General features: G+C 42.8%; 2 protein-coding genes across 2 annotated transcripts in view; one reads left to right on the top strand and one right to left on the bottom strand.

Moving 5' to 3' along the window:
- Positions 1-27,721, bottom strand: part of LOC113029618 (uncharacterized) — a 430,622-nt gene that overhangs the window by 335,700 nt on the left and 67,201 nt on the right. The window lies entirely within an intron of this gene.
- LOC113029605 (sodium channel protein type 5 subunit alpha-like) overlaps positions 1-27,721 on the top strand; it is a 105,546-nt gene that overhangs the window by 54,944 nt on the left and 22,881 nt on the right. The window contains exon 13 of the mRNA XM_080306823.1: positions 15,460-15,583. Coding sequence (XP_080162949.1) covers positions 15,460-15,583 — 124 coding nt within the window. The remainder of the gene's footprint in view (positions 1-15,459; positions 15,584-27,721) is intronic.

The following is a 27,721-nucleotide window of genomic DNA, read 5'->3' as shown; positions in this document are numbered from 1 at the left end:
TTACTTTTTTCAAGTAACAAGTAAAGTAAGGGATTACTATTGCAAAAACGGTAATTAGATTACCGTTACTTTCCCGTAGGAACGCTGCGTTACTGCGTTACTAAAACCGTGATTTTTTTGCGAGAATGTCTCATGACAGTGACGTAAGCGAGTGCGACGTTCGTGACAACAGCTGTGTGCAGATCAACAATGGATCACATATCGAGTGCAGAGAGAGTATGAGCGTGCAGCGTTTAAAGCGTGGAAGTACTGACCTTACTTTGAGTTTGATTCCATAAAAAGTGACAAAAACATTAGTGTCCGCTGTGCGTGGGAAGAAAACTTCTTTTTACAGAGAAAAAAACCCCTAAACTTCCAAACAAGCACTGAGTAGCTACGACGTGATGGGAAACTCACAGAGAAACTCACGGATTCTTCCACTGACCGTGGCACACCTGCACCAGGGTAACCCTCCGCCTACCCTGCTCCTGCTTTACAGGTGAAAATAGAGCAACAGGACCGCTGAGTCTTTGACTTTATTTATGTTCTGCTGTGTTTTACTTGCATCTATTTGAAAGAGTGAGTGTAAACACAAAAAATATTTTATTTTATGTGCTGGAATGTGCAGAAAATAGGTTTAAATATTAAACAAATTTCTTCCGGTCAGAGAATGTTGCATATAATTAAATCTTTGCTTGATGCATAAAGTTAAAAGATTAAAACTAATAAAACAAGTTTTAAAAAGAGACTTTTCCATTTGATTACATTTTGTATGATGGATTATGTAGAAAAAGTAGAATTGGGCTGAAAGATCTATCGCTTTATCACCTACTCAGGTTGTAAATCGTGTTTTTAAAAAGTAACTAACTAACTAAGTAATTAATTACTTTTGAAAATAAGTAATCAGTAAAGTAACGGGATTACTTTTTTGGGGAAGTAATCAGTAATTAGTTACTGATTACTTTTTTCAAGTAACTTGACCAACACTGCTCTTCACTGTTAAAGGTCAGGTTTAGGTTTGACTACTTTCAAGACGTTTTCCTAAAAAGCTATTACATCACAGCGTGACTGACGTTTGCACTGGAGCATTAATACGATGCAGGAGCATCAAAAACACAGGAAACTGTGTAAGGAAGCACTTTCTTAAAATCAGTTTCATTTCCACAAACTGTTTATCTGCAACTTCTAGCAAACTTTAGCAAGATTTCTGCTCAATATCTGTAAGAATAACTTAAGATGTTCCACAATCTTTCTATTCGCTGCGTGCACGCACAACTACCTCGAGCTGGGATCGCTTTTTTAGGGTCCTTCCTCCAGGCTGGAAATGATGGTGATAGAAGGACATGGAGGGGGAGGGAGGGGGTGAGAAGGAGAACAGGTGCACAACATGATTAAAGAGGAGAGGTGATGATGAACCGAGTCAGCACAGGTGTGTACACACACGCATAGACGCACACAGGCAAACACACATGACACAAATCTGTCATTTCATGTTAGATACAAAGAGAAGAGAGAGGAAACGACGAAACATCTCCTCTTCCCTCTTCTTCCTCTCCTCCTTCCTCGGTACACATACACACACACTAAGAAATTTTAGTTTTATGAGTTTTGTTCCTAAAGGAGATATTACACTGTTTGAAAAATGTGACACAGAGTCGTACAAAGAACTTACAAACACACACAGACACACACGGTGTCTGCGGCTCAGTCGGACTTTTTGTCCTATGAATAGATGAAGTGAGGCAGGACACACACACACACACACAGAGGCACGCAGAGTCTGAATAACACCCTTTTAGCACAAACACATCACACACGCAGCACAGCAGAGTGAGAAAAATGGTGGACCATAATGCACTGCCGGAGGCCTCCAATTCTGTCTGAGGGACCCTCTTACTTTGAGTGTGTGTGTGTGTGTGTGTGTGTGTGTGTGTGTGTGTGTGTGTGTGTGTGTGTGTGTGTGTGTGTGTGTGTGTGTGTGTGTGTGTTTCGTCTCAGTCCATCCATTTCAAAGATAATTTTCATAGAAAGAAAAAGGAAGACTGTGTGTTTGTACCGTCTAGTAGTTCGAGATCTCCACATTAACCATTTACTTTCACATCAAGCGCATGTAATCACAGGCTTTTTAAAAAAGGTTGCTTTATTAAAAATCCATAGCTCAGTTCTCTTCACAACATCGGTCTTTTCAAGCTGCCTCATATTGAAAAATAAAGGCCGTGCAGTATTAGAGAGAGAACCTCAACAATCACACGAACTTTGAGCAGCACTTGGCAACAGGGGGAAGGAAAAAAACCCTTTTGACAGGAAGAAATCTCCAATAGAACCGGCCTCAGGGAGGGGCGGCCATTGGTAGCCATGGCTGTAGCTCAGGGTGTTAACATAACACAAGCATGAAAAACAGGTGAGAGTCACTGACTTGTTTACAAGCCCTGAACACGCCTACAAACAGCCGAGTACCAGATCTCCTCTGCTCTGCTCTAGCTTTACAGGATCTCTGTATCCACTGCGTGGTGCAGTAGACATTTAGCCGCGAGGTGAAACATGCAAATACAGCGAGAGCTGCGGCACATGTACACACAGATACACACTGTGACCTAATGTGAAAGGGCAGCATAAATAGAACAAAGCTCAGGAACATATTTTCCCCCTAAATCAGCTGCTGTTGAGCCAGAGAGGGGGATGGGGGTGGTGGTGTAAATACATGTATATGTTTGTGAGGACGGGTCTGGGTGAGGGTCCGATCACCATCTGCTGGAGGTTCAGAGGAGCCGTCCAAGCGTCCGAATCTGGTTTTAGAGCAGAATCATTTGGAGGTTAGCGTTGTCCTCACAGAGATGGATACGCTAACGCTGTTTGAGACGGGAGGCTGGATTGGAGGGCGGGACAACAGAAAGAGAGGGACTCAGAGCATCGCTGCTTTCAGAACTCCTTAGCATCAAGCTTTGTTTCCTGTGTGTGTGTGTGTGTGTGTGCGTGCGTGCGTGTGTGTGTGATGCAAGAGGGCTGTTTTCTCTCTCTGCCACTGCTGTAACATCTCATTCCCTTTATTCCTTTTTCTTAATTCACTTGGACATTCAGCAGAAAAGAGAAGAACAGGCACGCACTGATGCATCGTTCCTCGTCTTCCTCCCGTTACCTGTTACTCTGCTTGTCTCATTTCCCCTCAGATCGCCTGAAATCCTCCCAGCTGAATGCGAGCGTTTGTAAACTGAACGGTGCTGACTTACAGTCAGCGAGCTACGACGTGTTTCCTGACGTGACCAACCCTCTTCCCGAACCCCCTGAAATATTTAACAATTACGAGAGACAGAGAAGGAAACAAACACTCTCCAGCTGTGAGGTTTCCATTGTTCTGAGTTTAACAAGCTCGTTGGTTCGTCCACTCTGGTTGTGGGGAGGGATCACCACCATTATAAAATGACCCTGTTTTTTCCAGCATCTCTGTTTTAGAAAGTTTCTTTTTGGGGTTTAATTTGGGGGTGGCCGTAGCTCAGCACTTCCTGTAGCACTGTTGTCTTATAATGAACGCGCATCCACACAGGAAGTCCGTTCACCATGCATCCTCAGCAGACATTCTGGGCCCAGGCAACCCTTAAATGTATTTGTCACCCTCTCATAAGTCAATCAACGGCATCCTTCGTTCTCATTGGTTGTCACTTCTGTCGCTTGCCTCGAATCTGGGATAACTTGAGAAAATGTGGGTTGCATTGCCAGTCACTAAATGCTTGTGCTCACACTCTGGACAGCTCCTTTCTGAATGCTGGTATTAGCTGGTTTCCTTTTGTTTAGAAGAACTTTGGCTAAGATGACCACATAAGTGAAATCATTTCTCTTTGACATCATAAAGATCTCAGAGTAGAAAAAAAATGTAGTAGCCAGTCATTTAGAGCAGTCTGAGGTCTGAGCTTTTGACTGGCAGGGCTCAGACGTAGACTGAGATTGAACTCATTTGAACTGTAACAAGACTTATTTAGCTGGTTTTTCGTGTTGCCAGAGAAACGCTTTGTTTTTGAAAAAGTATTAAGGACATTTCTTTATTGCAACATTTAGTTTGCAACAGATCCATGAGCCAGTCACAGCAGCAGCTTCCCCCTGCCAGGACAGCTCCTCCTGTGAGGCAGAGCTGAGGCAATGCTGGAAGCACTTTATTAGATTAGATGAGTATTGATCTATTCTGCTTGTTTTTAGCTGCAATTTTTTATTCTTGGATCTACTTGGAGTAACTTTGCATGATTTAGCTTTTTTAACTCATCCTGGACCCAAGTGCAACCCCTCAGCTCGTCCCCTGTCTGAAAAATAACATTTTACATCCTTTCCCTTTAAGGCTGCCCCACCTTTGGGCCAACTTCCTTCTGATTGGGGGAAAGTTAGGTCTGACATGTTAGGGATCTAGCAGGCAGCAGCATCTCTCTCTCTCTGTGAAGAAACCTTGGAAAGAGTCAGCGTGACAGCTGATATACATCCACTCGACCGCAGCGATGTGTGACTACAATCAGCACAGGGACGTGGATGCTAACCTGCTAATGTTAGCTGCACTCAGCGGCCAATCTGGCGCCTGAGAGTGTGCACACTTCACAAATACAGTTTATGATGCACAGTCTTTGTACAGGTGGTGTTTAACCTGCCCGTTTAATCTGTGCTCGGCTGTTCTGATATTTTTATGCTTTATAATCGAAGAAGCTGGTGTCCTGCAGCATCCCCAATCACCTGCATGCTCAGAATTTATCTGCAGATGAGCGGAGGCAGCGGCGATGTGACGTTGTTCAGCGTCATCACCGACTGTTAGTGTAACTGTGCTTTAAATAACGAGTCTCAGACAAAGCCACACACACTGGGGGTTTGACCATGAGTAATAGACATGGCTGCTGTGTTTTTGTTAAATACGTAATATTTTGACATCTAAATAATTCATGCCGGTGTTGTTTTTGGCAAGCCTTCTTGCTGGCTCAGCAACATGAATGAACAATGATTTTTTATTATGTCAGACAATGCGTGTTGGCCAGCTCGTGACCTAGTTACGCAGTTAAATAATGCACCAGCAAGAAGGTGTTGGTGAGATCTGAACATTAGTCAGCAGCTGGGGTCAGGTGTAGCTCCACGTCGCTCTCTCTGCGATGTGTAGTTAGGCTTAGATGAACATGAGCTGTCAGCGCCGACCGGACCAGTCTGTGGTTTAGTGTCGGGGTCAAGGGCGGGAATCCAGTGATAAGAAGTCATATTATTCCCCGTTTCACTGCAAAAAGAGAATGAATCTGTTTTACTTAATGCCCAGAATGGAAGTAGCGGTTCTTGATCTCTGTCTTTTACACTGTGTTTCATGTTTCATCAAAGCTGTGGACATCTACAAAACCTGCAGTTCTTCCAGTGTCCACTTGAGGCAGGCTCTAAGAATGAGTCAGTCCTGTCCAACTTTAGACTCTATAAAAACACTGTTCTGTACTTCTGTAACGTGTTCCCCAATGGTTCCAATCCCTGCTCAGCCATGACGTGGCATGTTGGCTCAACTTTGACTTGACTTTTATGATTCACACAATACATTTAAAGGAGAACAACTATCATAACCACGTTGTGTGTTCTGACTGTGATATTTAAGATAAAAGTCAGACAGATATGAACCTCGCTGAGAGCAGTAAAGTTAAGCCGGGGATGGAGACAGTGTGATCGGTGTAGCAGTTGCGTAGCAGTCTGTCACTCAGAGCTCGGGTTGCAGGTGGCTGATATCTGTTTGTTTTGCTTTAACACCGACCTCAATCCACAGCTAACACCTCCATATTAACACTGAGCCTGGGTTTACTTATAGAGATTCACAGACCACGTGACTTTTGTGCATTGCTTTGTGGGTACCCGTGGCAACAAAATCAAAACACTGCATCAAGCGCTAGTATTTCCAGCACCGGTTTTAATCCCTACTTGCATTTTATTTGCCCCAAAAACAGTGATGTACAAAATGACGGAGAACACGGCAGGTCCGTACAAAGACAGACTTGACGAAAAGGCAAAACAAAAAAAAGTACGACGAAAAAATCAAAGGAGTGAAAGGGTCAGACCCATACAAGCATACAGAGTGGAGTAAGGACGTTAGCGTGCTGCCCAGCTTTCATCACGCACATATTTACTATTATATGGTCCTAAGTGTGAGTGCATACACTCACAAAATGTTTAGTGACTTCAGATCCCTGCAACAAGCCCAGGTCCAGTTTACTTTGGTGATTTGGACTATTCCATTTCACAGCTGTTGTTACATTTTTGTCCTTTATCTCCTGTACAGGCCAACGCAATCTAATTGTTGTTTCAGGTTGTAGTGTTACACAACATTTCAGATCTAATAGAAATAAAATTTAATCGTAATTCATTCAGTTATTATCTTTGTTTATAACTGGCATTATTGTTTCATTCTATTATAGAATCTTATAAGAAAGAGGCAAAATTGTAAATGGCCTGCATTTATATAGCGCTTTTCTATTCCCTAAGGACCCCAAAGCGCTTCACACTACATTCAGTCATTCACCCATTCACACACACATTCACACACTGGTGATGGCAGCTACATTGTAGCCACAGCTGCCCTGGGGCACACTGACAGAGGCGAGGCTGCCGGACACTGGCGCCACCGGGCCCTCTGACCACCACCAGTAGGCAAACACGGGGTTAGTATCTTGCCCAAGGATATTTGGCATGCAGCCAGGAGGCAGCCTGGGATCGAACCACCGACCTTCTGATTAGTGGCTGACCTGCTCTGCCACCTAAGCTACAGCCACCCCAAATTGTATTCAATGGTGCTTTATTAGCTGCTTCGATGAAAAACAAATCAACAATGCAAAAAAACATCCAACAACATTGCAAAACAACTTACTGGAAAACAGTTAATCATCACTGGATTGCTTCAATACAACACTTGGGCACATATATGCGGGACTTTTCGTGGCTGTTTTGATTTCGCTCTCTCTCTTAACCGATCAAATCTGGCTATGGTAGCAGATTTAAACTCTGTCTGACCCAGGTTGATAGAGGGCGCCAGTCTGGATCACATTCCAGCATTTTGTAGGCTGGTTTTCCTACAAAACACAACAAACATTAGCCCGCAAAGCTATAGTGAACAAAGCAGCATAGCGCAACAAATTCAATTCAAATAAAGACTTATTTGTAACCTACATCAACAATTATGTTATGAAAAATTACGTAATAACTACAACAGCAGACTTACCTTTGTGGAAATGCTTGGAGCAGACTAACACGTGAGCTGGAGTGTTCTGAAACGTCATATTTGGTCTGCAATCCGTCGGCTCTTTGTTACTTCGGAAACGTGGCTCGAACAATTTCTCTTCAACGACGTAATCCGATAAAAACCGATCACTTTACCCATCGGCTTCCTGTGGCTGTCATGCGACCGGCTATTGCAGTTAATAATACAACAGCTTCTTGCCATTCTTTGTGTTTCTTTTTATCGCTGTGTGACTGTTTTCATGTGAAAGCCTGCGTGCGCTAGTATCGCCTGCCACTCGTTCCCACAATCCTTTGCGGTTTTACCCCGGAATGACGTCACATTTTCAATCTCTATAGCACCCTCTCCCTCTGTGGGTCTTTCAGGGTGTGTCTCTGTCTTTACAGTCAAAGTGGCGTCTTTCATGTTCAGCTTTAGCAGAACAGTAGAGATTAGCTGCAGATTGTTCTGGCCCGTTTCTTGATGATTCAGAGTCAAGGTTAAAGTTTGGGACGGGCTGATGTAGGCACTCATGAGTCTTTCATGTTCATTAGTTTGACAGAAACGTGTTTTCTCCTGCTGTGTGGTGAGAAGCTCGCAGTCCACAGACTTCCACTCAGGAGACGAGGGTTTGACTTCCAAGTGGGGTTACCATTTTATGATTTTTAACTATTATTTATTATCACTTTCACTCACTCTTTAGCCGGCCTCAAATATCAATAATTGTATAGAGTCTGTTATGTAACCGAATAAAGGCCAAAATTCTTTATTTTAAATGTGCAGCTGCGACAGCTGATCAGTCGTAGTGAAGCTAACAAAGCCACCGCAGCCATTCATCTCCCTCTTGTTACGTCTCTTCCAGCTGTAATTCCTTGTTTTTCCCCTCTGCTGTCGTCCTCTCGCTCTCCTCTGCTACTCTCTATATCTCTCGGCCCATCTCCCCACTCCCGCCAGCTCAGTTGTATGTAATTTATTTCCAGTACACAAACAGCTCACTGTAAATAGAAGCTGTTAAGCCGCTCCGGCACTCCAGTTTTAATAGACCCTTGGTTTGGTTATGTAATGATTAAATAGCTGACCGAGCCTTTAATGGTGTTATAAATCACTGAATGTGGTTTTTTACTGTCTTGTAAAAGATTGGAATCAGCTGGTCGTCATGCCCATGGTCAACAGCTAAGGTCAAAGGTCACCAAAGTGGCAGTCATTGGCAGTTGACCTTTAGATCCTTTTGCTCCGACTGGATGGGAAAGTTTTAAATAATTTAAGAGTGTTATTAAGACGGCATTGTTCTCGCCAAATAAAAGCTCCTGTGATTTATTGTTTGCTTGTGTTTTCTAAGCTCGGTACTTCAGGTACGCAACGGCTGCAGCCTGGATACCATCACGAAGCTTCATAATCATCTGCTGTAAAGCATTCTGGCTCCTTTTATAACACCTCTCGACCTCCCAACGACTCTAATGTCAAAATTGCTCTTGTTTAAAAGCTTCATAATTCAAATGGTCCAAAACATTTCAAGAATGCAGCGAATCCCTGCAGCATCACTGCAGCCTTTTACACGCTCGTCCTAAACAACTCTAAATGAGCTTTACATGTTTCACTGCGGTTAAAATGTAACCGTGTAGATTTGCATAGATCAGCTGCGTACAGGGACACTGCTGCTTTAAAAACAAATTCACATTAGGATGGTGGCAGAGACACAAACACATCCGAGGATTGACACAAAAGCTGAAACTGTCACTGTTGCTTTGGTTTAGGCATAAAAACTCCGTGTCCACGCTGTGATTTGGGCTAAAACAAAGAATCCAAGAAGCCTGACATGTCTGATTTCTCCGAGCTAAAGACCAACACTGTTGTTGGAAAACTATTGAGTGAGCCGCAGCGCGCTTCTTTATTTAGATCATTTAGAAACAGCTCCACCGTCAGGACGCCTGCGAGGCAAACGCTGGAGTCGGACTTTAGGTTAAAGCTCCAGCTCCGTGTTTTCACTCTGTGACTTTACTACAGCAGCTTTGCACAGTTCACACTGATCTCATACTGGGCTTCGATGCAGCCCCTCAGTTCTTCCCACAAAGAGGGTTTGAACTGCAGGTGGGCGGAGCTTCTGTGCCTGAGACGACCATATTAAGGATGTCCTGTCTTTGTGACATCATATAGAGCAGAAAGCAGAAAAAAGATCGCTTGCTGATTGCTTTTCAGTGCACTGATGTCATTTTTTGAAGCTTTGGCCATGTTTGGTCTGAACATCCACCAGTGAAGCAGGAGACAAATAAGCAACATAAGGAAAAGCACGAGTGGACTGAAGCTGGTTGGCTCTTACAGGCATGAATGTAGAAACAGCTGAGCATGTGTGTGACTTTCCTCTGTTTGTGCCAGCTGTACCCTGTCCTCACAGCTGTTTGAGTGTGTGTGCGCGCCCTTAAATGTCAGCTAGTAAAACTCACTGTGACCCTGACTGCTACCACAGTCTCAAGCTGGTGACCTCTGACCCCGGTATAGTTCAGGATCCCCGCCAGCAGATGTCCAGGTGCTGTCTGCAGAGACAGGTGGTGGGAAATGGACGCGGCGGCCTGGCTTTGATTTCTCCTGTCTGTTATGAAATGGCCGACATCAAAACCTCCCGGATTGGATGTCGATGAGCTCTCGAGCTGCAGCTCTGCAGAGTTACTTCAGAGAAACACAGAAAGGCATCCTCACCCACAGGACCAGCACCGGACATACGGTTTCATCTAAAGAAGCAAAGATCGGTTTTAACTCCTACGTTTTCAAACTTCTGCTGTTGATGTAAAGACACAGGAACCCAGGCAATCATGTGACATGATCCCCACATTAAATCAGTGTATATTAGCTTCGTTTGGGTCCTGGGACTGCCATGCATTGAAAGAAGGGGAATTATGTTCTAGTTTGCTGTCAGTGACTGGTGGAAATGTCATTTTAATAAAGCTCCAGAAGCTTCTACAGCAGCTGCATGAGCAGCACGAAACATGCAATGATTCTTCAAAGCTTTCTCTGTAAAAAAAGGGTTTTTCCTTCTCACCTTCGTTAAGGCTTGTCTGTATTTTCAGTTGTGTTTACCTCACAATATAAAGCACCTTGAGGCAGCTGTTGCTGTGATCTGGTGTTGTACAAATAAAACTGAAGTGAATTGATTAAATTCAATGCATTGAACATGGTCTGCCTTCTCTGTGAAGCATAAACCGTCCTGCCGTATGTCCACGTTCACCCCGACCGGCCAACGCGCCGTGTGTTTCCTGACCTGCTCGCTCAGCTGTTTTCTGCATGTGTGATGTCATTATTTTGTGCTGCAGAAGATGTTTCTCCACTTGGAGCTGCTCATCTGACTAAATGTAAGAGTCTGCACTTCTGCCTGCATCCATCTCTGCTGCCTTCTCGCTTGTTTCCCTCTCTCCGTCTCTCTCTCAGCCTTGTGTAAATATAAAATCTATCTTATGTCTGCATTTGTTGGATTGAAACAAACAAAAGGGCAGACTGCAGGGAACAAACAATGTTGTGTTGGTCCTCGTTAGTAGTGGACATGCCATTCCTCCTGCCTAGTGAAGACGAACAATGCGACACGCTTGGCTTTGCTGATGAATGAATGAAATGTCTTTCACTCTGGCAGCTACCTGCTGAACAAACAACTAAACACTCCATTGTTGTGGATTTTCAATTTATTGTCTATTCAGAGGGTTTCAGACGCATAGACTGTATATAAAAGATGGATTACGCCTCTGTGACATCACCATCGGTTTCAGATTTCTGCCTTTTGAAGCTTTTGTGTTTGGGCTGCCATCTTGTTGAGTTTAAGATAAGAATTCAGTCGTTTGCTTATTTTGGGCTGCAAAATATTTAATTTTGGCCCATAAACTGTTGAACCCCCAAATGTTTTCCCTGTCACCATCTTGGTATCTAGAAACCACCAGCAGTGCCGGACCGAGGCAGCAGATGATGAGCAAACCCTGGGTTATCCTAATTCTGATTCTAATAAGGAGCATAAGTTGGAGAACTATTATCACATACCTGAAACAGTTAAATGACTGATTCAGAACGGCTGTGAACACAGGAAGCTCGGCGAGGAGACCGGACACAGAAGTCTGAAGAATCCAGTCGCACAAATGCAGCTTAGAGGAAACTCAAACATTATTTTAAATCACGCACTTTGTTCAAAGACACTTTCAAAAGCTGTTTTCCTTTTGTTTGCAAACAATATTTAACTGACAAGAAAATAACTTTTTATTAATATTTAATTATTATTAGAGTACGCTCCACGTCATTATGAAAATTCATAATAAACATTCTTGAAATGCTTTCTTTATTTTACTCGACAGCCAGTTGTTGATCGGATAAAATACTTCAAAATATTTTGCACTGAATTGTAGTGCATGGCAAACTTTATGATATTCTGGACCTTTGTTTGAGGACGTTTCTCTAACTGGGCCTCCTTAAGTTTAATTGAGTATCCCAGGACTACAGGATTTTAAAAAAGGAAAAACTCCAACGCTGTCAGGAAAGCTAAAAGCTCAAAATCAGAACATAACGCTAACAAATATGAAGAGCTCATACAGAAACACGAAATAATCCAGAACACAGAGAGCAGACTACAACAAAATACAGAAGGACAAATAAGAAGAGAACCATCACAGGAAGCCTTTCTGCAGCCAGAGGAATCGCCCCCTGTTGGCCACTAGGAGAATGCAGCTTTAAGTTATTTCCACGTCAGCTTCACTTTTTGTTGTCATTAAATTAATAAAGTGGACAAAAACAAAAGACAAAGCTGCTATCGATGGTCTTTGTTCACTTGTCTTCTTTAACCCTTTAGAGCCGGTCGGAGCGGGCACGCTCTGTTTTGTGTAACTATTTTTAAATCCCGTAGCTCTGCAATCACGTGAGCTAGCGCAATAATTTTTTTGCATATGAAACCGGAGGAGTTGTACTTACATCTTATGCCATCAGCTTGTCCTCGGTCACGGTTTCCTTCCACATATAGCTTTGCAAAAACTGCATAAAAAGCACTTGCAGCAACAAAAACATAATATTCCAGAAACACGCTTTGCCGATCCGATCAGCTGTTTGTAACACTTCCTACATTGGAATAGACGTCAGCGCGAACTATTGCATGTCCACCATGACCTGCCCTAAACCGGAAGTGACATCATTTTCACAGAAATGTCGTTTTTTTACCATCAGGGCCTTATGAGCCTATACTGGTGTTTTTAAAAGTTATGTTTGACTTTATGCCTTTCTGTGTCGTTTCTGGGATGCTGAGGACTCATATTGCACTGCTGGAAATAGTTTATTTTGATGCATATGCTGCTTTTTTGCAAATTTGCACTATAATATTTATTTTTCGTTTTTCCTGCAGTGTATAAAAATTGGTGCATTTCAAAAATAAAACTATGAAGACACTCAAAATAAATTTCCTGTGGTGGGAAACTATTTTGTGCAACTTTTTTGTATTTACAGTTTTGAGGGATAAGCCTCTTAAATTTCTCTAACTACAAATATATGTTAAAAAAAACTAAAACGATTTTCAATTTTTTTGTAGTTTATTGCACTTTTTTGCAATTTATGTAATTACTATGCACTTAATGCAGACATATTATTAAAATTTGGGCTATAATGGTTGTATTGATGTATATCAACTTGAAATGCTCCCAGAAATGGCACTACAGCATGTAAAACTATAATATAAGCTCTGGCGGACTTGGTTCTATGGTAGGTCTTAAAGGGTTAAAAGAACATCATCAGAATCTTTCAAATCAGCAGATGTCAGTGATGAATTACAGAAAGCTTTTTCTACTGAGTGAAGACGTGTTAAATAAACCTGCTGATGCACTCAAAGCACAGACGCTTTTCATTAATTGTAATTTTTGTTTTTTATGTACTTGTTCTCTTACTTGGATTACAGTAATCCGATTACACGTGACTCTAATGTTCGTGAATGTGCTGCCTGCTGCTCCTCTCTGGCTCCACAATAGAAACAGCTTATGACTAGAAATACATTTAAACCGCTCATTATAGACGTCAACCGTCAGGAGGTTTTGGCCCAAGGCTGCTGCGTGTGTGTTATATTATATTATCCACTTTATGTGTGCGTCTCTTCACGTGTGTGTGTGTGTGTGTGTGTGTGTGTGTGTGTGTGTGTGTGTGTGTGTGTGTGTGTGTGTGTCTGTCAGAGATTAGCCGTGTATTCACGTCTGTTTAGTTTCACCTTTGCATGCGTGTGTGTGTGTCCAAGGCTGGCATTCGTCACAGTGGCTGCTTTCTGTTCCCAGACTCTGAATGTATTCATGAGTTAGCTGTTGACACAGGTAGTTAGCTCACCTGTCCACACACTCACACACACTCACACACACACACTCACACTCACACACACACACTCACACACACACACTCACACCCCTGCTGTGTCTTTTGTCCTGACAGTCAACAAAACTTGCCAAATTTCCTTCCTCAGGCCTCAACAGAAAACCTGTTTCCTATCCCTTCATCTCTCTCGTCCCTTTGTAGAGTTAAACTCCCATGATGCTTAGCAAACAGGGACCTTTGAAGTCCGCTGGGATGAGGGGGGACGTGAGAGGTGGGGGTGGGGGGGGATTTCCTAACGTCTAGTTTTGCCCAGATCGAACAGACGGCAGTTTTCCTAGCGGTGGGAGGGAAGGTTTGGAAGGTGGCGTCTCTCTGTTTTCTCAGCCAGGATTCCTGTCAGTTACGTAACATTAAATCTGACTCATTCAGCCTCGACTGTAGCAAAGTGACAATCGCACAAACAAAAAACGCGCAAATACATACAAACAGCTTGAACAGCGCTCATAGTAAAACAAATTCAGATGCGAGCAGGAAGCCTTACTTTACTGGAGATGTGATTTCTTATTGTCAACAGATGAAAATGTCAAGTGTGTGTGTGTGTGTGTGTGTGTGTGTGTGTGTGTGTTAGAGCTCCATTGTTGCCCAGGGACTATTAAAAACACACTCTGAAATGTGTTCCTTTATTACAGAGAAATGACAACACCGGTTGGAGCTAAAGTGGAGTTATTTAAAAGCCTTAAAGGCAGGGAGGAGGTTTGGGTGGATGGATAGGTGGACATAACAACAGAGAATGAGAATAAGAGGCTGCTGATAGTCAGCACTGGTTTCAAGGACTTTGATTAAAAGTTTGGTGACTTGCGTAAATCATTTACACACTAGAATTTTTCTTTTTTATGAGGTTAAATCTGTTACAGTGTATTTGTTGTGTTATGTTGTGGTTATGGTTGTTGCGTTGGTCACTGTTAGCATTAACTGTGACATCAGCACACCCCTGTAAGTATTTATAGTTAATGATAGATCTGATCCAGCTTCAGGGCTGGAATATGATTAGAAAAGCGATTGATTTTGGCGCATGCCTCAGTTCATAAGCATGACAACACTGAGCCAGCGTGGAAGTACCGTTAACCTTCTTTAATGGCCAACAGGGGGCGACCTGTAGAAGACTCATCTTTCTTTTCCCGTTCCTTCAGTAGGGGAACTCCTACTGGATTGATGGGTTCAGTCACTAGTTTTGAGTCATAATTAATACAACATTAACTCAGTTTTGTTAATTAAAGTCAATCTAAGAGTCAGAAGGAAGAGTAACCAGGATTGTGTGTGGTTTCAAAATCTGTTCCTAACCTCAGTTGTCAAAGTGAAAACACTCAGCTTGACTCTTCATAACAGGTCTGTTCTAACCACTACAGCCATTTTTATACTGTTAATGAGAAAATATTCAATAGCAACTGAAAAACCTCACTTTTTGACCTATCAGTTGGCAGCATGTTCAGACTGATTAGCCTTTAGTGGTTTGGCTTAAACACTCTGAGTCAGAATGATTTTTGTTTTCATAAATACAAAATAGAAGAATAATTTAAAAACAGCTGACGTGTATTGATTGCTCACATTAGTGCTATGATTGGCACTAATGAATACTTTCACTCAGAGTTAAACTGACTGTTAGCATTAGATAACATTAGTTCAGGCAAGACGCAGAGTTAAGCTCAATCCTGTTAGCTGGTACCCTTCTGCATGCATTCAAGTGGTAGCTCCAGTATAGGGCAGGTTACATAATTGTCTTTAACCTTCCTACAGTAGTTGTTGCATCTGCAAGCTGCTTTCCAACCCACCCTCACCTAATCTGTGCAGGCGTTTTCTATTCTTCTTTATTTATTTATTCATTTTAATCGTGAGTAGGTGATATTAACCAGTCTCAGGTCGATGTGGTGAAGGTGACGAGTCCATGACTGGTTGTTTGTTTTTGTTTTATTCAGCCGAAAGACGACATCAGCCTATCAGAGGGCAGCACGGTGGACCTGAGGAAGCCTGGAGAGGAAGAGGATGAGTACTCAGAGATGGCTGAAGAGGCGATGGACCCTGACAACTGTTTCCCAGATAGTAAGCACACACACAGACACACACACAATTAAAGACAAGCGCCCTAATTTAAAGGATGATTTTGATTGGCTGCTGCTGTGCATTTGAGCATGTGTTGTGTCCCTGAGATGGACTGGCAGCATGTCCATGGATGCCTCCCTGTTGGAAAAGTAATACTGCAAAGAATAACTTCCTTAATCTCCCCATCCACAGATTTTTTTTGTCCTTGTCAGCCTTTATTCATTATCTTTAAACTTCAACAACTCCGATGTCAAAAACGACTAAATCTGCTGAAAGAATTCTTGTATTTAATTAACCCTCTGGGGTCTAAATCTTCATAGGTGATGACGCCATCCCGGTCACTGTTAACCCCAGTCATTATGTTCCTTATAGATGTTCAGCATCTATAAGAGTGGGAGTGTTTTTTATCCCTCTGTTGCTTTTGAGGGGTTCTTCTGTTTAGCTCCATCTCATCAAATCACCGCACATTCCAGTAAGCAACCTGTGTGTGCGATAACCACACCGAGACCATGTCTTTGGACAGAATGCCTATATTGTGCTGTGAATGTGGTGGTATCGATACAAGTACCAGTAGTGTTAAAGCTCAATGTCAAACCTGAGAAATCAACAGTTAATCAATAGTTAACCAAATAAAGCAATCAAATGTATCTTTATTTTAATGGAATAGTTCGAAAGCTACATCGTTTGTTACATTTTTACCAGAGTAATTTGTAACTTGTTGCAACATTCCCAAAACCACATCCTTACTGCAGCTCCACCATGATGCACATTCACAAGATTGTTTTCCATCGTCTTAGTTTCTAAAACAGTGTACTTTACCGTTTCACTTCATTAAGCGGATTTCTTCAGTTCCTTCTTTTTCCATGTTTTAATCCAGCTTTCATATCAAGTTGTAATTCTACCACCATACTGGTCTTCACCAGTACAATCATTACATTTCTGTATCTCAGGATCTGTTGAAGCTGTGGAGCTGTATCCTTTCAGACTCTCGTGGTTTCACTCGCCATGAGAGCCCGTCCACACCTCCCACTTGCCCCAAAACTTTCAGCAAGAGATTTATGATCCTGTTCTGACTAACCCAGGTGAAAAGCAAACACCTTGTTTCCTTCCTGACTCAGCCGGTTTCCTCCTGGAGCGCAGAGATTTGTCTTAGACCCCGTTCGGCGCAGGCTAGTGTGGCAATGATGCAGAGGCACAGGGGAGCAAGAGAGACTGGGGGAACACTGGAGTTTTATTGGGCTAACATCAGCCAATGAAGGGCAAGCTCATGGAGAGCGGAGGTGAAATATGATGTATTATGTTCTAACGGTAGCTGCAGAACTTCAGGCACATTTATTTCTGTCTGTATGCAGATGACACACAGCTGTTCATTTGCATATTGCCAGATTTCATTTTCTTCACATGCACTTTACACAACGTTGTACCGAGATAAGAAAGATAAGGCGGAGCAGGTCATTATCAGAGCAAAAGAAGAGAGTAGCTGTGATTTATAGGAGCTACAGCGGGACAGATGGTCATCAGTCAAATAACCTGAGGTCAAACATCATCCTTGCCTTTGCTGCTCTCTGAAACAACGCTGCAAACCAACGCACAAAGACGTGCAGTGCCTGACTTTCAAAATAAATGTCCTGGGGTAGTTATAGGAATTGAATACATATTTTCAAAGTAAAAGCAGAGATAATTTAAGCTTTGATGTGGAAAAGCCTCCAAGCTTTTTGCTTTTTGTGATACAGCTACATAGTCCAGTTCTTTTGTTTTGCTGTACACTAAAAGTTTAATGAGTCAGATTATGAGAGTGACACTATTGATGCAGCATTTAAAATGCATTCCACAGATTGTACTGCCATCGGCCTGTACACATAGGATCTGTGGGGGTGTCCTGTGGGGCACTTCAGCATTAGAATTGGATCCTCTGAGATAAGATCTGTTTTATTGATCCCAATAGGGAAACTCATTCCCTGCATTTAATCCATCCTGAGATTTCAGAACTGCAAAGCCTGGGGACCATCTGCAGCTGTAAGCCAGTACTGTAGTCAAGAGCACCGTCACAGGTGAATGAGGCAAGTTTTTGATGGGAGGAGAGACCAGAGCTCCCCAAGGAAACCCATGCAAGCACACATAGAAGGTGCGAACTTTTCACAATAAGTCCCAGGATCCAACCGCTGAGAAGCAACAGTGGCAACCACGTGCTTCAGGGCTTACGTAACCGAACGGCCTCCACGGCACAACCAGTTCCAGAAAGTCTCGTGGATTCTTGATTAGATTGGGGTTTTGAAAGTATGGGGGGCAGCTCGTTGGCTATGATTAATGTCATGTTCCATGAGTCGTTTAGCTGTTGTTGTAAAGTTTGGGTGGCTGCATCCACATGAAAACCACGATGCACAGTTCACTTTAAATTGAATCTGCATGGATCTTTTTTGTGGTTTCAATTTCCAGTGAAAGCATCTTTTGTATTATGCAGATATGAATGCAACTTAATTTGATTAGAGACATGTTTAGCTATTTTTCTTTGTTGTGGTAGTACTTAAACATTCAATTAAGTGCACTCCCATCTGGTTTAGTTCACGTATTTCCCAAAATGATGGTAGAATCTGGACATGTTCATCTATTGCTGCCCTTTTGGTCATGAGCTTGGTTTAAAGTACAAAGCCTCTGACTTGCTGGGAGTGGAGATGCATCCCTGCAGTCACATAATGGTTCCACTAACCACAAGCCCATCCCGCCACCCACTTGCCCCAATACTTTCACAACGAGATTTATGATCCTGTACGGACTAACCCAGGTGAAAAGCAAACACCTTGTTTCCCTCCTGACTCAGCCGGTTTCCTCCTGGAACGCACAGATTTGTCTTAGACACAGTTCAGCAAAGCCAGCATGCCACAGAAGAGACACATGAGCTGTCGGGGGGATGGTTTGCACATGTTGGTAAAATGACTCAAAATGCATCGATAACTAATTTAATTTCGTCAAGCTTTTCAGTTAAACCTTTATGTCTGTATTTGGCTTTGGGAGGTAATGTGAGGTTACAGTGGGAAGAGGCTCAGAAAGAATCAGGCCAGCCAGCTGGAAAACCCTCTCTGTGGAACACCTGCAGAGAATTCATTAGTGAGACTCCATCGTGTAACATGCAGTGTTTACAAGTGACAAACATCTTGAATGATTCAGAGCAATTAGACAAACTGTAGATTATAACAATGCAAGCCCCATGCTTACAAAAAAAGTATCTACTTTTGTGTCTATTTATCAGTTTGTTAATAGATAATTAAGAATACAAATAAATGCTACTTCATAAATTGGACTGGATTTTGCCAAGAGACTCTTTCCAAGACTATGTTTTCTGTCATGTGTGCCGTTACAGTGTTGGATGCTCTTGTTAAACATGGCCAGGATGGACATAGCCAAGGGGTCAGCATTTTGGCTGCCACAATTTTGACTTGCTACTACCAAAGCTCTGTGTCCAAAGTGTGAAGTTGCCAATACCTGCATTAGTGCTACGTAACAGACTGCTAAAATCCTTGAATTTAACTCACTGAAACTGAAGCACAGGCTTTTTGTACCATCTGCTAGTACAATTACTGCACAGACAAGCCCTTAACCTTGAGCCTGAATTGAATCTGTTATGAAAAACTGGCTGAAATTAGCCACAGAGGCCAAACCGTTCTTCATAGCAGGCTGTAAACATGTTTATGTCTGCTGTACTCTTGGACATTTTGACATGGAAGTCTGTGAGACTACAGTTACTTCCACACTGGCTTTATTCTTCACCCACATCGACTGCCATTTGATAACCTTTAATATGTCTAATATGGTCATTTCAGGCTGTGAAAGCAATACAGAAGCCACACTCACCAGCTCTTCAAACTTTCTATTTAAAGGAGAGCCAATAAGAGTGAAGCGGGCTTAAAGGAGTGTGTTTCAGGCACCATTTTTACCTCCCCCTCCCCTTCAGAGTGAGCTGAGAGGCTGTACCAAGGTCTAGTGTACGGTAAACAAGGATTATTATGAACTATGACTTATGCAAAGCCACTCTAGTAGAGTTCAAAAAGCACAATGGTTAGCCTTTAAGATCAACAGAAACAGTTTGACTTTTACACTGTTGGTTACCGAATGAAACAGTGCAATGCACGAATGGCCCACATATTATGATTCCCCACAGGAAGGAAATAGGTTTTACAGCTTAAATACTACCCAGTAAAGACACCCTGCATGCCAGAAGCACTGGACATGAGACTGTACTGCCACACAATTGAGCACTAACCATATAGCACATGGACATGAAAGCCTTCCCAGAGCGTTCTCACTCCCGAGTCGTAACATGTCGACGTTTTGTCACGTCCCGCGGCGTTCCTGAGGAACGCGAAAGGAGACCTTCGGCGTTCTTATGGTACGCGGCGGGTTATGGCTGGAATCCAGTGAATGACACTCCCGCGGTAATAGACGTTCCAGCCCTGTATTCCAGCCCTAAACCTAACCTTATCCCTAGCCCTAACCATAACCTTATTCCTGACCTTAACCAGGTCTTTAATGATGTTAAATAGCGTGTTTCTAAGTGATTTGAAGAAAAAGAGCGAACATGTGTAGATTCAGTCCAGACGGTTCTCATATGTCCTCTTTTTTCCGAGGTCGTCATTTAGGAACGTGGTGGGTAGCCGAAAGCGTAATATGGTGACGATTTGTCACCTAGCGTAAAATGTTACGCTTTGGGAGTGAGAACGGGTTGGCCTTCCATACATAATAAACATAATTCACTGTGACACAATAGAAGAAAGGCTCTTGATATTGCTAATTCTGACCCTGGTGTCGCTCGGTACTGGATCATATTTTGCAGAGGCTCACTCTCCATCACTTTCCAGTGTTAAACCAAAGCGGGGCCCGTTCCCAGCGAGCGGTGCTTTGTATGAAAGCGGCTGCCAAACAGCAGATGTTGTATTAGCTTTGATTCATTTAGAAGATTGATGCGTCCATCGCGAATGTCCCAACACGCCACCCGCTTCTTCCTGATTCAGCAGAGTCCTTCACAGCAGGCAGACGTTTGTCACCGGCTGGACTCGGATCAGCCGCTGGAGCAGCGACAGCAGAGAGATGAACACGAACGAAAGTCCTTCTTTATGCTGCAGTCCTGTCACCTGTGTGTCTGTGTTAAATACTGATGAAAAAGGGAAAGAGGAAAATCGAAGAAGGAGAACATGAAACCAATAAGAAGAAGAAACTGAACAGAGAGGAGATGAAGGGAAGAGTGGCTGAAAAACAGAAAGGGAGGAGAAAAAATTCTGTGAGAGAACAAGCCTCTTACTGTCGACCCATCTGAGGTTAGCTTTTGTTTAGGTCTAATGCTACAGAGCTCCACACAGACAAAACTGTATTAAAAGGGCTGGAAACTAACTCTAAGTTGGTTGAGTTTGAGACCACGTGTTACTCTGAGTGACCTGGCGGGCCATGCGTTGCCACTGACTCTCCTCTCCAATCGGTTTTAACAAGAAGAGTCATCGAGATATTTTCACCTCCCTGACCCTCGATGGGTCGCCGGCAAGCGGGTGCATGATAAGAAGCTATAGACGAGAGGAGATTAAAAACAAATGAATAAGATGTGAAAAGAGACAAAAGGAAGTGAGAGAAAGTGCAAAACAAAGCGGACCTTGACGGTATGAACCTCACTCTCCGTACCTCTTGGAAAAAAATGTTGTTCTGGCTGATACAGAAGATGTGATGATGAAGATCGGAAGGGTGAAGATGAGGATAAAATGTGCGAGAGAAAAAGAAGAAAGAGCTGCTAATTAGAATGAAAAAGAAAAGCTCAAGAGAACAAGTGAGACGAAAGGAAAACAGAAGAGAGAGGAACAGGAAGCGAGGACAGAAAGGCCCAGAAGGAAAGATGATGATGATGATGGTGGTGTTTGACCTGTTGACCTTTTGACCTTACTGACATCAACAGATTTTTGGATAGAGAAACAGATTTCGACCTCCGGCGTGCTGCCGCTGTTGCCGCCTGGCTTCCCTCCTGACTCAGCTCACAGTCCCTTTACACACTGGACCAGTACCACCAGTATGCTGACACAGCTATGTGCTGCTGTGTGTGTGTGTGTGTGTGTGTGTGTGTGTGTGTGTGTGTGTGTGTGTGTGTGTGTGTGTGAGGGGAGCAGTGGTTCCGGCGACTCGGCCAGCTGCTGCAGAAGTAGGCCAGGAAAATGACTAACAGCAGCAGGCAGGCACCAGCTGTGTGTGTATATGAATACGAGGAGGAAGCAGTTTACTTTGCTGTGTGTGTGTGTGTGTGTGTGTGTGTGTGTGTGTGTGTGTGTGTGTGTGTGTGTGTGTGTGTGTGTGTGTGTGTGTGTGTGGCCATCTGGATGTTCAGGACAAAGGCAGAGTCCCGGGAGTGTTTTAACATCTCCACGCTGCCCCACGTTTAAACCCACGGTCAGGCGGTCCCCACTCGTAACAGCTTTATATGGATTTATTGTAAACAGATCTCCATCCTGATCTTCTCACAACTCATCACACATGGTCAGGGTGTGATTACGCTATTGTAATCACATTACGTTTTTCAGTTACCATTATGTCGTTACTTGCGTTACAGAGGCTGGGCAGATAGAAATGGGAGAGACACATCAAACAAACGTGCTTTTCTTTCTGTGCTGCAGTCAGCTCGTTTCAGTTTGCGTGCTGGCAGGAGGGAAATGCCGGAGCGTTACGCCGATACAGCTTTTGAGGAGCTTATTTATCTTCATTACTTTTATTTTTGTTGCACAAAAGGACGAGAGCGTGATGGTAAAGTGGAAACTGTCCAGGACAGAAACCGCCGCATCGTGCCGCTAACACAACTTCAGCTCTTTGCGAGCATCTGCACACGGACGAGCTAATGCTAAGCTAGCAGAGCGATCTTACACCTGAAACAAAGGTAACAAAGGCAGTGATGGGCAGTCGGGCCCAAAGGTTTGTAACCTGTTCGTGTTTTTATAGTAGAATCACCATGGTGATTGATTGATTGATTGATTGATTGATTGATTGAATCTTTATTTTGAACATGTTGAAAAAGTATAAAAAAAATAGAATTAAAAGAGACAAATGAACAAAGCAAACAAAAGGAAAACGAGCAACCACAAAGTGATGGCTTTGAAGTGTCTTTGTGCTGGTTTTGTTGTTTCCTTTGTGCTTTGTGTTCATACAAAAAAACTAATAGAAAGATTGTATGTGGGTCGTCATTAGGACAAAGTTTTGTGTTGGTTTGTGGGTCTGTAGCTTAAGTGTCATATTGTTAAGTTATATTAGAGCACTAACTAACTAACTTTCAGGCCACTTTAGAGATGATCGGGACTGGAGTGTTAATGCCACAAGTAGCGTAACAAATTACTTTCTTTAGGAACTCAGTGTTTAACGTACTGCATTACTTTAAAAAACAGGAAGAAGTCATGTGAAATATTACCTGATGGACTTGATGTGTTCTGTAGTTTTACTATTAATCCTGGGTTTGAATGTACACATGACAACAGTGAGTAAAGAGTAAAAAGACATATGAGGAAAGATAAATAAGAAGAAGGAAGGTTCAGCCTCTTTGAGAACATTAAAATCGCACAGATTCAAACTTTTCTTGCTAACATGCAAATGCTGGAGCAGTGTTTTTAATCCTCACAGCGCTGCAGTGTCAGCTTTGAAGAATTGTTTCTGTGCGTCTTCATGTCTTTGTATATATTTATATACATGTGGTATATGTGTGTGTTCCTCCATGCTGTGATTACAAAGCACAAAAAGCAGCATGCCTCCCTGCTGCTCCCGCTAGCTGTCAGGAAGACAGAGTGTGTGTGTCGGCCTGAATGGCGACGCTCCCCTGCCGCTAATTATTCATCAGGCGGGAAGAAAGGTCGGTCGAACGGGGAAAGCTCAGCGAGTAGCGCTAACGAGCCGGAGAACGGCAGCATAAAGAACCTCCTCAGATGAATGAAGGTCATCGGTTCGCTTTCACATTTCCTGCTTTTACCTGATCAAACCAAACAAAGGCCTCTTTATTTCTGCTTTAAAGGGGAAATAATTACCCGAGCATTCAGTGAGGGGAAGACAGCTCCAAAAGATGTACTTGACCCTGTGAGACCTGAGCTCTGAAGCAACACTCACACTTTCTGAGAGGAAGTTCACATGTGTGCAGTTGCAAGTGGGATGAAAGGGTCAGTGTTTATCTGCGGGAGCTGATAAAGGTCGCGTGTTCGCTTTTTTAAAGCACACACTGAAAACAGAATCTCCTCCTTCTGCTCAAGTGTGAATCGACTTACATGATCACCTGACATACATTACATGAGATATATTAAAGATGACTTACATCCTCGAAACAGCTTTGAAAAGGTTAAAGTTGAACATATCACAACAATCTGCCTGAGCGAAACAAACCCAGCAAACTCAAAGTAATCCTATACTTAATGCACTTCATAATAAACATTGTGCGGTCCTGCTTTACAATTTAATGCAATAATGCAAGAAAAGAGGAAAATTTGAGGCCAATTCAGCTCCCAGACTCTTGTAGTACTGTATGACACCGTGCTGTGTGAGTAGTTGCATTGTGCAGTTTAGCATCGTCTTGCTGACATATGCAAGCCCTCACTGAAGGATCTGAGAGGATCTGTTGCCTTTCCAGATGTGCAGCCTGCTAATTCCTTACACTCCCATCCAATCAGAGATTCGGGCTTTTGAACTGAGCGCTGATAACAAGTCGGATGGCCCCTCTCTTCTCTTTAGTTCAGAGGATGTGCCATCCACCTTTTTGACAGCAGTGTTTCTGGATCGCGTTCCCATGTCCTTTCTTCTCTGCACAATGACGCGTTAACCTGCGTGTGTGGATGGGATGGTGAGCTGTGTTCCCAGACAGGGATTTCTGGAAGCATTCCTGACCCCATCACAGAATCAGGTTTTAAATGTTGTTCTGCCTTTTTGTTTAGTTCAGATTCTGATTTTTTTTATTGACATGAAATTAATATGATGTGATGGCCCATTTTAGCCCATATAGAGTGGTTGCTAGGTAACACAAAGATGTCATAATATCTGATATACATCAAATCCTTCAGGGTCCTGCCCGTTAGGTCACTCGGTTCCTGCTGCTGTGTAGTGTAGTCAGGATGGTGACTTTTAGCACGTTATATCTCTCTCCACCACATTTCTCTCAGTGCGTGTTCTTCATGAGATTGCTCAGTGGTTTTATTTTACTGCATTTACTATCAGTCTCCCTCTGGCTTTATGTTTTGCTTCCATCATTGTCATCAAATTAAAAGTAAAATGTGCAAAGTGAAGTCTTTTGGGGGCTCTTGGTGGAAAAAGAGACCCACATCAGAGCAGGTTTGGTTGCTTTCAGTCGTCTCCAGGTTGCTGCTGTAGTTTCAGTATTTTCCCCGGGCCCAGAGCCGACACACACGAACAGGCTCTGATGTCCTGGCACAAACATTCACTCACTCTTATCTCCACACACACACACACACACACACACACACACACACACACACACACACACACACACACACACACACAATGTACATATATGTGCTTTACAGGTGTGCACACAGCAGGTCATCATTTAACATGAATGCAGAAAATGTATCAGCTCCACTGAAGATATAAACACAGACATTCACTGATTCAAGTCGGACTCACTCTCTCCCGCTCACACACAAACACACAGACAGACACATCTGTACTAACAGTGAGCGTTAGATTAGCTGCCTCATTAGTCCTCTAAATGCCAGCTCATTGGTTAATGTTTTGATGCCACGCGACACACGATTGAGACAGAATATGCGAGTGTGTTTCTGCCTCGGTGGGCAGCGTGTGATGCCTGCAGAGGCGGCAGCAGCAGCGTTTGCTGCTCCTCTAACTGAAAGGTCTCAGGTATGAGCCGACACAAGGTGGCTGCTGAAGGGCCCCTGAGCAAGGCGCGAACATGCCGCCGCCTCCTCTGTCACACTGTCGCATGGATCTTTTAGCGCTTTGTCTTGATCATTTAAACGCTTCCTCCTAATGTGAGCCGAGATGCTGAGGACAGCATGTACTGAACCTTTCACCCACCAGAGGTAAATCACTGTGGACATCTACTATTAAACAGACCCAAAACTGCAGTTCTTGTTTAAATATTTAGTCATTTTGATCACATTATTCATTTTTTGAACCACTTTCCTCCTCACATCTTCAAATTACAAGGGTTCAGTTTGAAATGTGAAACTTTCCTGCAGCCGACTGAAGCCTTTAGTTGATTTACGTCCATCAGCAGCTTTACTTAATCTGTATCAGAATCAGAATATATTATGAATCCCTGAGAAAGTTATGAGGTATTAAAGCACAAGCTGTACCTAATGAAGTGACCCCGTGAAGGTATATATAATTCATTGACAAAGGGGATAAGTACAGGATCTATTACAAGGAGAAACTAAAGAAAATAAAAGGTTATTAAGTGTATAATTATTGTAAATGCATGGTCATGGGCATCCTCCAGCACCTTCACAGCCTCTGCTCTTTATGTCTTTACTTAGTTGACTTTACTACTCGCCCGACTGTTTATTAACCTTTATTTTATTTTAAATGTGACATTAGTTTTATATATGAAGACGAACGTAGTATGCAGAGCGTAGGGAGCTGAGGCTGATGATGTCAGCTCACTCACTCGCCCATCAGACACCTTTTGGAAGAATATTCACATTTGAACTTTCTAGAATTTCTGCTGATATAGTATAGGTGTGTGTGTGTGTGTGTGTGTGTGTGTGTGTTGAGATTGTGACATTTATGTGGAGGCAACAAGGATCAAATGCAATCACCTGGCAGGAGATCATTCAGGAGCGTTTTCTCAGTAGCGTTCAATAACGGATCAATGGTGTGCACAGCAGAGATCGAGAGTAACGAAGGAGGCGTCAGGTTGACCAACAGGTGATGTAACGAGACATTCAGTAAGAGTTTATAGCAGCAAATGTGTTTATTAAGACTGCAGTCAGTACAAGCAGAGGGGGTTTCCTAATGCACACACGCGCACAGATAATAACTCTTGCCAAGTGGGCTGATTGAGTGTCGGATTACTGTTCACTTGTTTTCATTGGATTATCCGACTGACATATTGGAGAAAAGCCTATTAGTAGCCATGGAGACAGAAAGCCGGGGTAATCAGAGCTCTAATTACAGGCAGGCGAACGCGGCAATCAGCAGAGTGAAGAGCAGCTTGTGATTTTTTTCATTCTGTTTGTTATAGGAAACAACCATGAAACCAGGAGAAAATGTTTTCACTTACTGTACATAAAGTGACATGTGACTACATATTTATTACGGCTCATCTTGATGGCAGTACTGGGGTGCCTTAAAGTTGAAGGCATTAAGTCTTAACAACTAAAATGAAACAATGATAGAGTTGAGCTGCCTTTCTGTAAAAGCACAGTAAAAGTTTGGTGTTCATCAGGGCTCCACTCTTGGGCCACAGTTATTCCTCTTCCATATAAATGGCTTAAATCCAAATATATAGTTCTCTTTATATTTGCAGATTTTCCTTTTTGTTTAAGTCTAAATTTCAGTCATTGAAAAAGAATTCTGGTGCAGTTGAAACAAATAAAAAAAAAATTTTTATCAGAAAAATTCACTGACAGTTCTTAAATCATCAACTGGTGTTAACTGAAAATCGGTTTACTTCATTTTTTTAAACTGTACCCAAAAGCTTGCATTGTTTCCTATAATAATACGTTTGAAGGAAACAGAACTACAGAATTTGCCTGAGAATCCCAGGGTTTGCAAACAAGCTGGCATCTTCCAAGCAAGCTACAGATGATTTCAGCAACTTGCTATCAGCCAAATAGAATGCAAGGAGGTTTTTGGTTGCACTTATAACCCTTCAGAGCCGGTCAGAGCGGGCACGCTCTGTTTTGCACAACTATTTTTTAAATCCCGGTAGCACTGCAACCACGTGAGCTAGCGCAATAATTTTTTTTGCATACGAAACCGGAGGAGTTGTACTTACATCTTATGCCATCAGCTTGTCCTTGGTCACAGTTTCCTTCCACATATAGCTTTGCAAAAACTGCATAAAAAGCACTTGCAGCAACAAAAACATAATATTCCAGAAACACGCTTTGCCGATCCGATCAGCTGTTTGTAACACTTCCTACGTTGGAATAGATGTCAGTGCGAACT

The sequence above is a fragment of the Astatotilapia calliptera genome, chromosome 9 (assembly GCF_964374335.1).
Source record: "Astatotilapia calliptera chromosome 9, fAstCal68.1, whole genome shotgun sequence".
NCBI lineage: Eukaryota > Metazoa > Chordata > Actinopteri > Cichliformes > Cichlidae > Astatotilapia > Astatotilapia calliptera.
The sequence above is the reverse complement of the archived record's forward strand: the minus strand, read 5'-3'. Positions and strand labels throughout refer to the sequence as shown.